Below are 17,433 nucleotides of genomic sequence, written 5' to 3' on the forward strand. Positions count from 1 at the left end.
CAAGTGAAGCTTATATTACTCTAGCAACTCGACTATGAACAGTAACTAACAGTCCATTGGATCCTCCATTTTCAGAAAAGAGCTGAAGCAGCTCTATATATCTGAAAAACTGGTTCACTCACTAGCCATCATGCACTTAAAACTTATATTAGGGTGATGTGGCAATCAAGACAGTGCATCCATAAGCTATGCTTTGGTTTGAAAATATTTATTCTGTATGCCTTTCTTATTTTCTATTTTACATCTAAACTATTCCTTTGCCTCAGTTGGGTTATTATTACATTACAGATCTTAGAGGATGTAGAGTCACCCCTAAGGTGAAGCTCTCCTAGAAACAGTAAGTCATGCTAGCTTGCACGATCAGTGAGTTTACCCAAAGGAATACTTTATTCAGCATCAACATCCGAAGCGGATTTTTTATATTCCGGCTTGAGCTCATACGTTCCTTGATTTGTTCCTCTCTTATTGTACACACACAGCTCGTTCAATATCTCTTTCAAGAATTGCTGCGAAGAAAAGAAAATCAGAGCTTGAAGAGTTCACAAGTTCCAGGAAAGATCTAAGTACTTATATTGTAACAAGCCCCTAGCAACTTTGCAAGGACCAGAACATTATGCCATTTGGTTATAGGGATGAGGTGAAAAGTGCTGCAGTGCATCTAAGTGACATTAGAAACTCTATCTATTTAAATGACTACATTTGTAATTGGCTTGTCCCGAAGTGTGTGTGTGTGAGTTAGAGAGAGAGACCTTGGGGTGAGACATCGAAAGTTTGTTTCTGAAATCACTTTTTACATATTCGAGATTCCATCTCTAATCAATATTATTTTTTTATCAGTATAACAGGTTTATTTATACAAAGAAATAAGCACATAATTTACTCATGCAAGCGTTGTTGCCCAAGAATGAGTTGTGATTTTATTGCTCATGCAAAATCATGCAAAAATATAAGAAATATAAGAACATACCGCGGGTTGGTCAGTTTCTTGGACCAGCTGCTTTAATGCCCAATTTGGTTGCCTCTCAAAGAGCTTGAACATGATGTCTTCCAGTTCCCCACGATCTCTTCTTGTTCTTTTCATTTCTGGTCCTTTCACAGGTGTTGCCTTCTTCTTATCCTGATCAAATTGCAGAATAAAACTTCATATAAGAAATGTTTGACAGCAAACAGTAAGTGATGGGATCTTTAAGATGTATACACTTCCATAATTTAGGTCATGGAGGAAAGACTAAACTAATTTCTTTAAACAAATCAACTATGATTTACAAAGGATAAGTAAGAGATGTTTCCTTTCTTCAGTTTATTGAAGGTGGGGAGTGGAACCTCAACAAAAGATTCTTAAAAAGTCAAGTAGAGAACAACAGTGTGAAGGCAGAAGCTATATATTAGGTAATCAGTCAGACAGAGAGGCAACTAATTTAAGAAAGAGAAAAGTACAAATAAGTACCTTAGAATTGGGCAACCCAACCATTCCAGGCATTGGCCTCATAAGTACTCCTCGGTCATTGTCAATCACCTTTCCAAATATAATAGTTTAATTAAGGAAAAAGAGAAGTAAAATTCAATTGGAAGTATGTAGAAGATAAACTGTAAAACCCCGACCTGTATTTGTCTAGTTTTAATCATGGATTTGTTTGTCCTTTCACGACACAATTTTCCATACTCCTCAATATTGTCATTATGGGGCTTCATGTCAAATTTATGTTCCACTTTTCCTTCGACTGCAACCTTTCCTACAAAAGACATAAGTCTCCTGTAAAGTGCTTGACTAGCTTAACAAGAAGCTCAAAAGTAGATCTTCAAAGAAAATACCAAGAAATAGTGCAGTCCTCAATTAGATCAGAAAATAAATGGGCGTCCAGACGCAGCTCCATTAGTGCTAATTGATCTCTAGCAATGTGCATCCACGAATATACACAAAAACCTTTTGCTTGATATATTTTCTGGCACCGAGAACCAACATGCAGTTCTACCTAGATCCTCCTACATTTCAAAGACCACATGAAGCTGAATGCAGAGTGTGCATTTTCTTGCAGGAATTTTTAAATTATCAGTATGAAAATTTGGGCATCTCAACTACACAGTTAGGCAATCCTCTGTGCAGATAATACAGTATGACTCCTGCAAACTCCCAAATTATATACAATTGAAACGTTGATGGCCAGATCTAGTGTGGAAACAAGGGATGAGAAAATTGGACACACTGGAAGAGAATGATGTTTCTAACATCCCTTTTTTCTTTTAAGCATAACTGACACAAAAAAAAGTTACTAACATCCCTTTTTTCTGTATCGCGCAAATGACATCATCCAACCTATAATATAATAAACCAGTTCATATGCAATTAACATATTACTATGTTTACTTCATTATTATTCTGACTTCTAAAAGAAAATTATTTTTAAACAATTTGTATTTTACTAGAGGTCATGATTGATGCAAGATCTCAAAGATTAACTCTAAAATACATTATAGATAACTACCTAATAGAAAAAGCACTTGGTACAATATTTTGTTAGTTATTTTTCCAGGTTTGTATAATGGGGAAATATTGGTGTCACAATGGAACGTGATGTTCCCCAACATAACAAGATACCAATTTACCCCTTACTAGTTGTTCAATGAACCATAAATGGTAGGGGTAAAGATGTCATTTTAGTATGAGCAATCCTCTCTCTCTGGTAAGTGACTTTCTCCAACAAAACCAGATATCAATTTACCCCTTACTAGTTGTTCAATGAATCATTAATGGTAGGACTCCGTAGGAGTAAAGATGTCATTTTAGTATGACCACCTTCCCTGATTCAGTGATACAACAGCGTTTGACAGCAAGAGTGGACGACCCATCATTTATAGCAGCAGCAACAGCCTCCTCTCCAGGCAGTTCACTTTGTCAATCTCTTTCTTCTTCAACTTCTCTCCCTCTCTTCTTCTACTCCTTCAACCTCCTTCCCTCTTTGCTTCCCCTTCGTTCATCTTTAAAGGATTACTCTGTTTCCAAAAACTGTTGCAGAGGACGATTTATTTGTCATCAGCAACCTTTACAACTCCAATTCACATTAGGGGTTCATCTATCCTATTATTTTTCAGATTTAGATTTCATATTTTAAGGTTTGGGTGTTTTATTTAAGATTTAATGGTTTAAGCTTCAAGGATATAAGGTTTAATGGTGTTCTATAAGAAGTTTACTGGCAATTTTGCCAGAGGAGAAGATGATGTTTTACAAGCTCTGTAAAATGGATGGTTTAGATGGAATGAGCCTTAAATATTGATGGTCCAAATTGATGCAATACAAGGCCAGAGTAGAAGGAAGAAGGCCCAGTCCAATTATGCCCCTATCTAGCACCACAGTTCAACTTAAAACCAGGCCCATACACTGCCATAATATGGCCTGCGCATCTAGAAATTGAATGAAGAGTGTGTGCCACATATTTGCATGGAGAGGAGAATATCTAGAAGATTCGGTTGCTGGAATATTCCTTTGACTAAAGATTTGATTAGATTTGATTGTTTCCATTTCTTGTAATAGCCAAGTTAGTAATTTTATATTTCTTTGTTTTTGTTCTTTTGTTTAAGCATTGTACATTTGTACTGCTGTAATGGAAGAGGGAGATGGAATGAATGGGTTATTGGCTTATGCCTTCGAGTGTTCTGTGGTGAGTCAAACCTTTGCGGTGTTGTGATGCAGAGACGATCCTGTTATGGTGAATGAGTGAATCAATAGGTTGGGATTGGCGGTGATTCCATCCCCACAGCTTTTAGTGGTGATTCCGAAGTCATATCCTTTTAAAATGGGGGAAAAAAAAAGTGTTAGAAATTCTGTTATCAAATTGAGTTGTCACATTTTGTGATTGATCTCTCACTAGTTCTTCCCTGGTTCGAGATCGATTCTGCATTACAGATCCATTTGTGAAATTTAGGGAACCCTAGTATAATTCCAAAACTAAGCATTATATGTGCGTATGTATGACTGTATCAACAGTAACCATGCATATCCATGTGTATCTATGTGTATAATTACCGATATGATCTATACATTCAATCAACAGTATGATACAGTTGGACTTTTTGTCTATACTTTAAACCTTAGACATCGCATAATGAAAAATTGAATCATCACAATTTACAAGGAATATGGGATAAGGAATAACCTGAAGAATAAAATGAATATAAAATATCAATTATTTAAAAAGAAAAACCATCCTCACCTTGATTTGTCTCTGAAAAAACAGACATTGGGACAAAGTCTTTAAACATATTCAGGGAGTAGTTCTTTGGCATATTTGCAGACTCAATCCCAGCCAATTCCATTGTGAACTGATTATCAATTAAGAAATGTGTAAAAGAAATACAAAAAGTGATTCACAAAGAGAATGAATCTTAATAACAAAAATTTAACACCAAATTTAAATGGGATAATGAATAGGAATAAACATAAATGCCTATACCTCCCGGAACAAAATGCATTTTATACCAAGAATGAAGAATGCTTTTTAAGGATTTAAATTTGAAGGTGAACAGAATGCATTTTAATCCAAGAATGAATAACACTTTTTTAAGAATTTAAATCTGTAGGTTTACTCATGTAAATGAGTAAATCATTCCACCAGTGTTTTTACGCAGATGGTCCCATGCTCAAGTTAGGGAGGAGGGTTTCTATCATTGTCACACTCCTAATTAAACCCAAATACCCAAAATAACACTACCACAACCAAATACTACTCCAGATACCTATTAACAACGTAAAAAATGACCCAAACAATTACAAGTTGAAAACCAAATTCTCCTCATCCTATTTAGTACTACTCTTCACGACAAATAAGCTAAACAGACTTTCTATACCCAAATAGTTCAAAACAATAACAGAGAACAAGAAGAAAGGAAAGAGGATGAAGAGAAGACAAGAAAAATAAAAGAGAGGTTTGCACAAAAAAACACATGAGGAGAGATCTGTTAGAGTTTGTATTGTAAAGGGTATTTTGGTCATTGTCTTGTTATAAGTCATGTTAAGTTGTATTTTTGTCTTTTTGTTCTTTTTACCTTTTACCTCCCTAGGGAGGCTTGTGTAATTACAAGCATATGTTAATAAAGGAAATAGGTGAGTGGAGATGTTCTCTCACTCACAATCAATTCTCTCTCAACTCTCTTCTTCTTTCTCTCCTCTCTTCTTCCTCTTCTTCCTTTTTCCCTTGCTGTGAATCTTGTTCTATTGCTTGAATCGATCCATTCATAGATTCCAACTTGGTATCAGAGCTAGGTCCTCTGGTTTGAGAGTCAACTAAAGCTCGGTTGTTCTCTTCACCTCTTCTTGGAACCCTAGAAAGGTAGAGGGTTCCAATAGAGGCTATACTATGTGAAATACTACACATATTACATTCTTTGGAGCTATATCCTTCAAACCAACATCAATGGAGGGAGATTAGCAACCTACAAAGTGGATTTTGTTATGGCCAAAATACCGTGGGGGTATTCTGGTCCTCTTTCTTTTGTTATTTTATTTATTTCGTACATGTGGTTTAGTCCCACATTGCTAATGTACAATTGTTTCATTCTTCATTATGATTATAAATAAAGATGTGCTTGGGATGACTAAATCATCCAAGCCTTTCCCTAATTTAAGTCTCTCTACATGGTATCAAAGCCAACTTCGAATTAGGGACCCCCCCCCCTTTTGATTTCTTTTCCCTTTTTTTCCTTCCATCGTTTTTTTCTCTTTGTTTCTGCTTTTTCCTCCTTGGTTCTCCCTCTTCCATAAGGTTAGCACTACAAGAGGTGATCGTATGATCTAGTGGCTGCCCCTCCCTACCTCTTTTTCCGATTTTTTTTCCTCATGAATTAATACCTGCTCAATAGCTGCTGGACATCACTTGCCGTATTGAAGCCTTCAAGTTTTTTGGAGATCAGCCATTATTGCTGGCTGTTTCTCACCTATTGGAGCTTCTTCAGCACCCTTTCCAGCATCTGTCCAGCCTTTTTTCTCATTGATTGAAGACCCCCACTCCCAATCGATCTCCATCTTCAGGGTTTTTTTCAAAACCCTGATAATTGTCGACTTTGGGTGTGGGGCTGCTTGTTGCTGCCGTTTGGTTCTGATTTTTTGCAGGGTGTTTCTTCTATCATAGAGGGTCCCTCGACCTCAGTTGCAGCCACTTCTCTGTAGATTTTTGACACCTTATTCCCTTCATCGATTTCAGCATTACAGGGCTTTTTTCAAAACCCTGACAATATCGATATAGGGTTTCTATCATATAGGATTTTGGACCTGAATTTCTGCAGAATATTTTCTACATTATACAGTGTTATTCAACTACCGTTACAGCCAATCATCTGCAAGTTCTGTCCCTCACTTGTCCCTTTATTGATTTCCACAATTCAGGTTTTTTCAAAACCCTGACACTATCGATATAGGGGTCTTCTTGTGCTGCTGGTTCTGATTTTTTGTGAGGTGATTCAGCCTTTACTTTGAAGTTATTATTGGCCATATTTGCTGTCAGTATGGGTGATTCGACCAATTCTTCAGCTACTTCAGATCAGGCACTTAATGATGGTCACAGCAAGATAGAGTACCATAGCTTCCCACCAAATCCTATTAAACTAGATGGCTCGAATTATCTTCTCTGGTCCAGATCTGCCTCTTTTGCCATTGCAGGCCGTGGTCTCACCAGTCATATTAATGGCACTTGTGTTATGCCTACTGAACCAGGACCTGATCAGAACAAGTGGCTTGCCAATAATGGTGTTCTGATGTCTTATCTGATAGGCTCTATGACTTCAGATTTACAACATAACTTTCTTCTTCTGGACACTGCCTCTCAGATTTGGGCTGCATGCAAGGAAACATATGGGCAGCTTGGCAATGATGCCCAAGTATATGAAATCCGGAAGAAGGTCATTCACACCACTCAGGGAGAACTTTCAGTGTCCAAATATTATGCTACTTTGCGCAGCCTTTGGCAGCAACTGGACCACTTTTCTGACTTTCACCCAAGTACAGCTGCTGATATTACTTCTTACAAACAACATATGGACAAGATCAGAGTCTATGATTTTTTGGCAGGTTTGAATGTCGAGTATGATTAGATTTGGGTTCAGGTGTTGGGTCATAAGCCATTTCCCATACTTGAACAATCCTATGCCCTGGTCTCCTCTGAAGAAAACTGTAGGGCTGCCATTTTGCACCCTCCTATTACTGACAGATCGGCACTTCAGGCTGCTGCCCCTGCCATTCCTGCACCTAGTGGCACTACTTCTCTTGGTGATTCTACTACTGGGTCTATTGTTTGTGAGTACTGTCACAAACCTTATCACACCAAGGAGACATGCTGGAAACTTCATGGGAAACCGGCTGACTTTGAAGCTAAAAGGGCTGCCAAGACCAAGACAAAGACTAAGACCAAGGCCCATCAGACTGAGACTATTACTGCGGCCCCTGCTACTGACCCTGGTCTATCCCAGGATGATCTATAGGCACTCCTTCGTATGCTGAGATCTTCCGCTGCTGCGGCCTCTACTACATCAGCTACTGCCAATTCTTCTGCTACTTCAGGTTCCCACTTTGCCTGGTCAGGTATTCTATTTGGGGGTCATTGTGCTTCTGTAGCTTCACATCCTTGGATCATAGATTCTGGGGCTACAGATCATATGACCGGTTCCTCTGGTTTGTTTCATAGATATTCTCCCACTTCTGGGAAAGACAAGGTCAAGGTAGCTGATGGTTCCCTTTCTTCTATATCTGGAAAAGGAATCATCAACTACACTTCCTCTCTTCCATTAACTTCTGTTTTGCATATTCCTAATTTTACTACTAACCTTTTTTCCATTAGTAGTATTACTCGTGATCTTAACTGCAAAGTCACTTTCTTTCCTTCTCATTGTGTGTTTCAGGATCTGGACTCTGGGAGGACGATTGGATTGGGTAAAATGCATGATGGGCTGTACCTGCTTGATGATGGTCGCTTCTCTCCATCACCATTGCCTTCTCCACTACACCAGAACTCCATAGTCTCTTCTGAACTCTACCAGTGGCACTCTAGGTTAGGTCACCCCCCTTTAGGAATTTTAGCACATTTATTTCCTAGTTTGGTCACCCTTCGTACTAAGGATGACTTTTTTTGTGAGGCGTGTGTTCTGGCCAAACAGACACGTTCAAATTATCCTATTTTAAATAAAAGGAGTTCTTCTTGCTTTTAATTAGTGCACTCTGATGTTTGGGGCCCTAATCGTAAACCCTCTATTTCTGGTCATCGGTGGTTTGTCTCTTTCATTGATTGTCATTCTAGACACACATGGGTGTATCTTTTGCACACAAAAAATCAGGTTTTTTTATGTTTTCAGCACTTTCATAAAATGGTCCAAACTCAGTTCCAGGCTACTCTCAAAATATTGAGAAGTGATAATGGGACAGAGTATAAGAATCGCAATTTCAAAAATATTTGGCTAACCATGGCATCATTCATCAAACTGGTTGTATTGATACCCCTGCCCAGAATGGTGTGGCAAAAAGGAAAAACCGCCACTTGTTAGAAATGGCCAGAGCTTTGATGTTTGCAAAAAATGTCCCGTCTCAATATTGGGGGGATGCGGTTCTTACGACGGCCTATCTCATCAATAGGCTGCCCTCTAGGGTACTCAACTCCCGTGGCCCCTCTGATATTTTGATTGGTAATTCCTCCTTTATTGTGCCTCCCAAGGTGTTTGGTTGTGTGTGTTATGCTAGAGATACCAAATCTTCAGGCAAACTTGAACCTCGGGGGCTCCGTTGTATTTTCTTAGGTTATTCTCCAACCCAGAAAGGCTATAAATGCTACCATCCCCCTTCCCGCCGTACCGTAGTTAGTATGGATGTTATTTTCCATGAGTTCATTTCTTATTATTCTTCACCACCTCTTTAGGGGGAGAGTGCTGGTGAAGATGTGGCTTTCGAAATTCCTTTACCTGAGGTGCCTCTGGCTGCCCAGCCATCTTTACCACCCTCGGCTGCTGTCCAGCCCCCTTTACCACCCACGGCTGCTGCCCAGCCCTTTTTGGATGCTTCCCATCCAACTTTGGATGCTGCCCATCCTACTTTGGAGACTGCCCAACAACCTCTGGTTGTTCCTCCCTCAACTAATGGGAATCCTTTACAGGGGGAGACCATAGAAAATAGTGTTGTTAATATTCCTATTCAGGGGGAGCTAACTCCAGTCCAGAGAACTATTGGTGAATTTCATAAGAGAATTGACAACTCCAACATGATCACCTATACAAGGGGCAGATCCACTAGAGGGCGTTGCATCCCATCAGTAGCACCAGTACCCATCCAATTGCCGGCTCCAGACACGGATCCTACATCTCCTGGTAATCCATCTCCTTCCGACCTACCTATTGCACTTGCAAAGGTACTAGGACTTACTTTACATCCCATATCTCATTTTGTTTCTTATAACTCTCTTTCTCCCTCTTTTCGTGCATTTGTATCTTCTCTTTCCTCTATCTCGATTCCTAGAAATTGGTAAGAAGCATCTACAGATGGAAAGTGGAAGGCAGCAATGTTGGAAGAAATGAGAGCACTACACAAAAATAATACGTGGGATCTTGTGGCTCTTCCTCCAGGGAAAAAACCAGTGGGATGTAGATGGGTCTTCGTGGTTAAACAAAAAGCTGATGGCTCAGTGGATAGGTATAAGGCACGTCTAGTTGCAAAGGGGTTCACTCAGACTTATGGAATTGACTATCAGGAGACCTTTGCACCAGTGGCAAAGCTCAACACCGTCAGGGTGTTATTATCTTGTGCTGCGAATCTTGGGTGGGATCTTCAGCAGTTAGATGTCAAAAATGCCTTCCTCCATGGAGAGCTTGAGGAGGAGGTATATATGGACATTCCACCAGGTTTTTCTGATGACAGGACTAAGGGCAGGGTTTGCAAATTGAAGCGTGCCCTTTATGGTTTGAAGCAGTCACCTAGGGCCTGGTTTGGCAGATTTCATAAGGCTATGATTTCAGCAGGTTACAAGCAGAGCAATGCTGATCACACTTTGTTTATCAGACGACTTGGTAACAAGGTTACTCTTTTCATAGTCTATGTGGATGATATTGTGGTCACGGGTAATGATGATGCTGCAATCAGGGATTTGAAAATTCTTCTTGGCCGTGAGTTTGAGGTCAAAGATCTTGGTCCCCTAAAATATTTTCTAGGGATAGAAGTTGCTCGATCTTCAAAGGGCATCTTTCTTTCTTTAAGAAAATATGTCATTGATCTATTGACTGAGACAGGGCTACTTGGCTGTCATCCTTCAGATACTCCTATGGAAGCTACTACAAAACTTAGGGAGAAAGAGGGTGAGCCTGTTGACAAGGGTGCTTATCAGCGGTTAGTGGGCAAACTAATCTACCTTTCTCACACACGCCCTGACATTGCAGTTGCTGTAAGTTTGGAGAGTCAGTTCATGCATGATCCCTATTCCTCTCATATGGATGCAATCCGTCGTATTTTGAGGTATTTGAAGTCTGCTCCAGGAAAGGGAATCCTTCTATCTCCCAATGGTTACTTGAAGATTGAAGCCTATACTGATGCCAATTGGGCTGGTTCTCCTGACAGGAAATCTATCTCTGGCTATTGTTCCTTTGTGGGTGGGAACCTTGTCACATGGCGCAGCAAAAAGCAAAATGTTGTGGCAAGGTCTAGTGCTGAAGCCGAGTTCTGCGCAATGGCACAAGGAATTTGTGAACTTCTGTGGCTTAGAGGATTATTGCAGGATATTGGTGTTGTTGTCCATCTTCCTATGATGCTTTATTGTCACAATAAAGCCGCGCTTTATTGTGACAATAAGCCGTGCTTTATTGTGACAATAAAGCCGCCATTAGCATTGCTCATAACCCTGTCCAGCATGATCGTACTAAACACGTGGAGGTTGACCGTCATTTCATCAAGGAGAAGCTTGAAGCCGGCCTCATTTGTGTTCCCTTTGTGAAGTTCACTGATCAACTGGCTGATGTGTTCACTAAGGGGCTGAGTAGCAAGCTGTTTCATCCTATCTTAGTCACGTTGGGCATGCATGATATATATGCACCAACTTGAGGGGGAGTGTTAACTATATGGCCAAAATACCGTGGGGGTATTCTGGTCCTCTTTCTTTTGTTATTTTATTTATTTCGTACATGTGGTTTAGTCCCACATTGCTAATGTACAATTGTTTCATTCTTCATTATGATTATAAATAAAGATGTGTTTGGGATGACTAAATCATCCAAGTCTTTCCCTAATTTAAGTCTCTCTACGATTTAAAGCCCTAGAAGCTGGACAGCAGATTACCGCCAGCCTGTAGAGTCTTCTGTTCGATTCTCTCTCATCCCTTCACTATTTGGGATGAGGATAGGAGCATTTGGTTCGCCTAAGGGTCCTCTTTCAGACTGCCAACAGCTCAGTTACTAAGAGGAGCTGATTGAGGAGCATAGCTTAACTCATTGGTACTCCCCAGGTATCGTCAGCTTCTGGTTTCTCTTCTTGTTGAGTTTTCTATTGGCTGTAATAGGTGGAATGATCCCTATTGGTTGATAGTGTCCTATTTGAGTGTCTTTGGCTATCATGAACTGAAACCAAAGTGCATATTGAGTGTTTCTTGTGATTTTTATCAAGGATTTGCTCTCGGACTGCTTGTTCGCTGGACTGTTGTTAGCTGACTTGCCTTCTTTCGTTGGCTGGACTGTTGCGCAAAGGCTTCTTTTTTTTTTTTTTGGTTTGTTGAGTATTTGCATATCATGTCTACCATGTCTGGATCTGAGGTTAGTGGACCTTTGGAAGCTTCTGCTGGTGGTTTGGGTGGTCTCCACCCCACTATCTCTTCATTTGATAACCCCAATACCCAGATTGCCCTTGTGAAGTTGGAAAACACCAACTATTTGGATTGGTCTCACTCAGTGAAGCTGTCATTGAGGAGCAGGGGAAAACTAAGGTAGATTACTGGTTCTATCAAGCCACCTGAAATGACTGATCTAGGATATCTGAAGTAGGAGACTGGAAACTTTACTGTTATGACTTGGTTAATCTTCTCCATGAAACCTGAGATAGGTAGGAGATTTATGAGAAATAAGACGGCAAAGGAAATTTGGGATAGTGTCTCCAGGACTTTTGATTGAGTAGGTGATTTTGCCAAAGTTTATCAAATCCTCCAAAAGGTCATCACTATAAAACAAAGTGACCAGAGCATTTCTACCTATTATAACACTGTCATTGGCCTTTGGGAGGAATATGATCACTACAGAGATCTTCATTTGACCAATCCTGAGGATGAGGCAAAGGTATATAGGACAATTGAAAAGGAACGTGTCCTTATGTTGCTTAGTGGACTTAACCCAGAATATGAGCTCATTCGACTATAGATCTTAGGGTGATCCCCTCTCCCATCCTTAGATGAGGTGTGCAATTACTTACAAAGTGAGGAGACTAGAAGAGGATCCATGGATACTGCACCCTCACTGGAGAGATTTGCTCTCATCTCTAGTTCTCATCGTGATTGAAGAGGTGGGGGAAGAGGCCAAGGGCCAACCTTCGGAGATCACCGAGAAAAATTTAAATGTGATCATTGTGGAAAGCTGGGGCACACTGAGGACAGATGTTAGGTTCTTCATGGCCAACACCCTAGTATGCATGGTGGATGAGGATCCACTTGTGTCCGTGGTGGTAGTAGAGGGGGTGCTAGAGTCCACACTGTGACAGCTGAGAGTGAGTCACCCAGACTACAGGCCGACATTGATTCTCTTTCCAGAGAGGATATTGTAGCAATATGAAGGATGATGTCTCGTCTAGGCCACTCTTCTACTACACCTGTGGAGTCAAATTCTTTAGCCTCAGCCTTGCAAGCCTCTACTTCTGCACCCTCCACTGCTCCTTCTTAGGTCATTGACTCTGATGCCACCGACCACATGACTGGTAAGTCTCAGTGTTATGATTTCTATTCTATATGCTCTAGTAGGGGCAAGGTTAGAATTCTTGATGGTTCCCATTCATCTATCTCTGGTAAGGGTAATATTCGAGTCACGTCTTCTATTTCTCTTGCCTTTGTTCTTCATGTCCCTAATTTTGCCACCAATCTATTATCTGTAAGTCATCTAACCAAATCCTTAAATTGTTGTGTCACCTTCTTCCCTTCCTATTGTCTTTTTCAGGATTTGGTGACGAAGAGGATCATTAGCAGTGGACGTGAGGAGAAAGGACTCTATTTTCTTGAGTCTCAGACACCAGCTTTGCCTACTGGTCAGTCTTATATGTGTGGCCAAAGCAACACTAGCACTATGGTACTATGATGCTTTGGCATCAACGTTTAGGCCACCCATCTTTTGTTGTTATGAAAAAACAATTACAGCATTTGTTTACTTCTTTTTCTTCTTCTCATGTTTTTCAGTGTGAACCATGTATTTTTGCTAAATAGTATCTTTCCTCTTATCCTTATCATGGTAATAGATCCACTATTCTTTTTAATATTGTTCATTCTGATGTTTGGGGACCTGCTCCCATTACCTCCTTGTCTGGATATCGTTATTTTGTTTCTTTTGTTGACGACTATTCCGGGTCCACTTGGACTTTTTTTATGAAACAAAAGAGTGATGCTTATGATGCTTTCAAAAATTTCTACCAATTGATTTTTACTCAATTTGGTACTCACTTTCAAACAGTTCATTCTGATAAGGGGGGAGAGTATATGTATGGGGGGCTCCAATAGTTTTTTACTGACAATAGAACCATACATCAAGTTGCTTGTGCTAACATCCCCCAACAGAATGGGGTGGCTGAGAGCAAGGTTTAATATTTCGCAATATCTCGGTATCTCGGGCCTACCGAGATATCCGAGATACCCGAAATATCACGAAATATGACCGAAATATTGCATTTTTTCTGCAATATTTCGGGGGTCCATCTCGGGGGGTATTTGGCCATATCTAGGCCTGAAACTTCATGGACAGCCTTATTTAAGCTTAATAAACACATTTAAACCATAAAATTGTAAAAATGTGAATTCAAATTAGTGTTTTGGGCTTGCACCCTTGATTGACATACGGTCGCCGACCCTAATGTATAAATAGTTAAATACACATAGATTCGGCAATTAATATTTAGTAATAGTATTTAACTTCATCACATATCAAGTTAAAGCCAATACACATTGATGAGTACCATGATTCTCATAAACTCCATATATTCAATAACTCGCTTAAAGCCTTAAAGGCAATACACTAAGTGTCAAAGTCAGTAAGTCACAAGACTCGCAAGTCACAACTCACAAGTTCATAGATCAATGAAATCACAACTTAAGTTACAAATTACAAGTGCTAAACTGCTAATAGTAGTTGTTGTGCCTCCCTGGATCAATCCCACTCATGCCTCGCTGGAGTCGACATCCATTGCTCTCTGTTTGAAGGACATATGTGGACCACAGTATAGAATCGGAGAAGAAACGAGTGTAGTCATCCACAAGTGTCACGTAAATGGAATCATCAACATATTGTAGGTAACCTATCCTAGGATATAAGCTAGGGTTACCAATCGATCCAGTCCGTGAAGAAGATGATCCACTGTGATATGATGTTGGCACCGGCGCAAGAGGCGATGGCATTGGCTGCATGTATGGCTGGTGAGGTTGGTAGCTAGGTCCGCTAGGGTATGCAAAGATGTTATCTACAAAAGATGATCCAGTATGTCCCTGGGACTGGGACTGGTAGTCATAGTCCCCTACCCCACTAAACTGCCCATATGATGATGATCCATATCCATATCCACCGTAAGGTTGTGATGCACCATGATCCGATGCCAATGGAGCGGTATGGCGTCAAAAGATGGGGCACGCCAACGTCGGTCGGTCCTCCCTCCCTATCACCCATACTCAAACCCCCAACAGAGCTAGATAGGTTATCAATGTCCATGTGATCAGGTTGCAATTGTGTTTGTCGACCCCTACGCTTCCTGTTGTATGCATGTAGGGGGCCTCTTGAGGGTGGGGGGTGCGGGGGCACGTGCTCCGTGGTCCGTATCTTGTGTGGCATGATCAAACTGTCTCTCCAGTGAATCGGAGTGGCTTTACAGGTGTCGTATCCTGGGCCTCTTGGCCTACCACATAACGCTCTCGCATGCCGTCAAATTCTTCACCAGCATCATCACCACCACCAGTATCACCATCATCACCATCATCATCATTTGAGGACTTAGATCAGTCTTCATCATCAGCAACATTGCCACCAGTGGGCTGGAATGGTATGGGTGAGGCTTCCCTTGCACATATCTGACCCTCGTCGGCCCATATACTCGCCCACATCGGCACCAATCTCGGAAGCTATCATGCGGTCGGGCCTACCTCCCTCCTCATCCAACAGCGGCTCACCTCTATCCTCACCTGATCCACAATAGGGTCCTCATCGTCCGAGTCAACTTGAAAGATGTCGCTAAATCAATGGTGCCCCCTCTGTCCCTCATGTCCCATGCGTATGTGTTACAGTTTCAGCCTCAAGTTGTAGTGCACATACACCATGTTAGATAAACGTTGAGACCCCAATCTGTTGCGCCTCTTGGAGTGGATGAGTGCAAAGGTACTCCAGTTCCTCTCACAACCAGATGCAGAACATGTTTGGGCAAAGACTTTAGTTGCTATTCTTCTTAAGTTTTCAGCCGATTCCCCATACAACACCCACCATTCAGCTACATTACAAGTTTACAACAAAAAAGACATGTGTCCAATGTTGTTTCAACTTTCAAATTTCAATACATATGTAATTTAAAACTTAAAAGAATTACCAGCATCACCACGTGCTGCGCTCAGATCGCGACCTCGGTTCCAAAACTTCCCAATACATCCCTAAATACCTTGATCTACACCCATGTGGAAAATTAGTAAGTACTTCTCCACTACTTATTTGAAAACATCAATAAGTTGAGTTTCCAAATGACCTCACCTCATTGTTGCAAATTGCTTGTAATGCACCATCTGGCTCCAACTTCTTCACTACTTGTTTCACAACATCAATAAGTTGAGTTTCCAACCCAAGCCTATTGTTATATTGATACTTAGGGTTCAAGTAGTATGCTGAAATATGACATATAGAATAGAGGTATTGTCAAATGCATAGGTAATTAGTAAATAATAATACTATGAATTAGTAAACATAAAACAAATTTACTCACCAGCCTTATGCAGTGGATGCATAAGTTGATTCTCCCAACGAGCATTTATGATATCTAAGAAGTGTTTGCTATTGCAGGAGCCACACTATAGGCATAATTATCTTTCATCAAGTCTATTGCGCATATAGGATTGGCATGGTTGGGCCCTTCAGAGAGGAATCAGCAACATGTAGAACTTTAACTACTGGCTCCAAAACTTTCACCACTTTGCTTAGTTTGGTCCAGGAAGTCCTCGAGATGACATCGTTGCTTGTGCTTCCCTCCCATTTGCGGTCTTGGAACCCTTCCATTCAAACCGCTCCTCGAAGCAAACATGCTTCTCGGCCCGGACCTTCTTTGTCTCGATGCTTTTGAGGGCAATGTAGTTGGTGGCAAATCTTGTGATGCTAGGCCTAACCAAGTCACCCCCACATTTTTCCCTCAATAGATTGAGTGCATAGGAGTGGTTGTATACAAAGTTGGTGACTTGTCTTGCACTTTCAACCACAGTCTTCACCAACTTTAACTTTCCCATATCTTTTACCATTAAGTCAATGCAATGGGCTGCACAAGGAGTCCAGAAGAGCCGGTACTTACTATTATTCATCATCTTCTCACCGGCCAGCTTGAAGTTACTTCCATTGTCCGTTATAATCTGGACAACATTCTCAATACCGACATCTTTTTCCACTACTTCCTTTAACAATCTGTAAATATATTTTGCATCCTTTATCTCTTTGGATGCATCCACAGATTTGAGGAACACTGTCCTCCCATCACAATAAACTATGAAATTGATGATGGACTTTCTTGTAGGCCCAGTCCATCCATCCGCCATTATAGTCACCCCATATGTCTCCCACATATTCCTCATCTCACTAATGTACTCATCAATCTCACTCTTTTGTTGAGGTAGATAAACATTCATTACCTCAAATGGGGTGGGGCCCTTGAATCCTGGGCCAGCCTCTGCAATGGTATCTATCATGGTATCATAATGGGGGCCTTGTGCAGTGTTTGCTGGGATGGTATGGTATAGCATCCACTTAGCTATTAATTCTTTAACCAATCCCTTCATCCCCTTCCATGCTCCTTTGATTACGGGTTGTTGCTTCCTTTCTTCTTATGCAATTTAGGATCGGATGTTGATGGTGGTGCGATCTTGGTAGAGGTGTTGGGGCTACCCTCACACTTTGTGATCTTCTAAAAGGATTCAAAGATCTAGGACCTCCAGAACTGCCAGCTCCTCCACTACCCCCTACTCTTTGTCTCTGCTGATCATCTTGAAAACTTACTCTACTCCTTGA

General features: G+C 40.8%; 1 protein-coding gene across 1 annotated transcript in view; it reads right to left on the minus strand.

Annotated features, from left to right (window-relative positions):
• Positions 1–215: 215 nt before the first annotated feature.
• Positions 216–17,433, minus strand: part of LOC122657934 (transcription initiation factor IIF subunit beta-like) — a 29,070-nt gene continuing 11,852 nt past the window's right edge. The window contains exons 2-6 of the mRNA XM_043852731.1: positions 4,209–4,317; positions 1,603–1,733; positions 1,448–1,516; positions 968–1,117; positions 216–506 (exon numbers count right to left, since the gene is read on the minus strand). Coding sequence (XP_043708666.1) covers positions 387–506; positions 968–1,117; positions 1,448–1,516; positions 1,603–1,733; positions 4,209–4,317 — 579 coding nt within the window. The 3' untranslated portion in view covers positions 216–386. The remainder of the gene's footprint in view (positions 507–967; positions 1,118–1,447; positions 1,517–1,602; positions 1,734–4,208; positions 4,318–17,433) is intronic.

The sequence above is a fragment of the Telopea speciosissima genome, chromosome 4 (assembly GCF_018873765.1).
Source record: "Telopea speciosissima isolate NSW1024214 ecotype Mountain lineage chromosome 4, Tspe_v1, whole genome shotgun sequence".
Classification (NCBI taxonomy): Eukaryota; Viridiplantae; Streptophyta; class Magnoliopsida; order Proteales; family Proteaceae; genus Telopea; species Telopea speciosissima.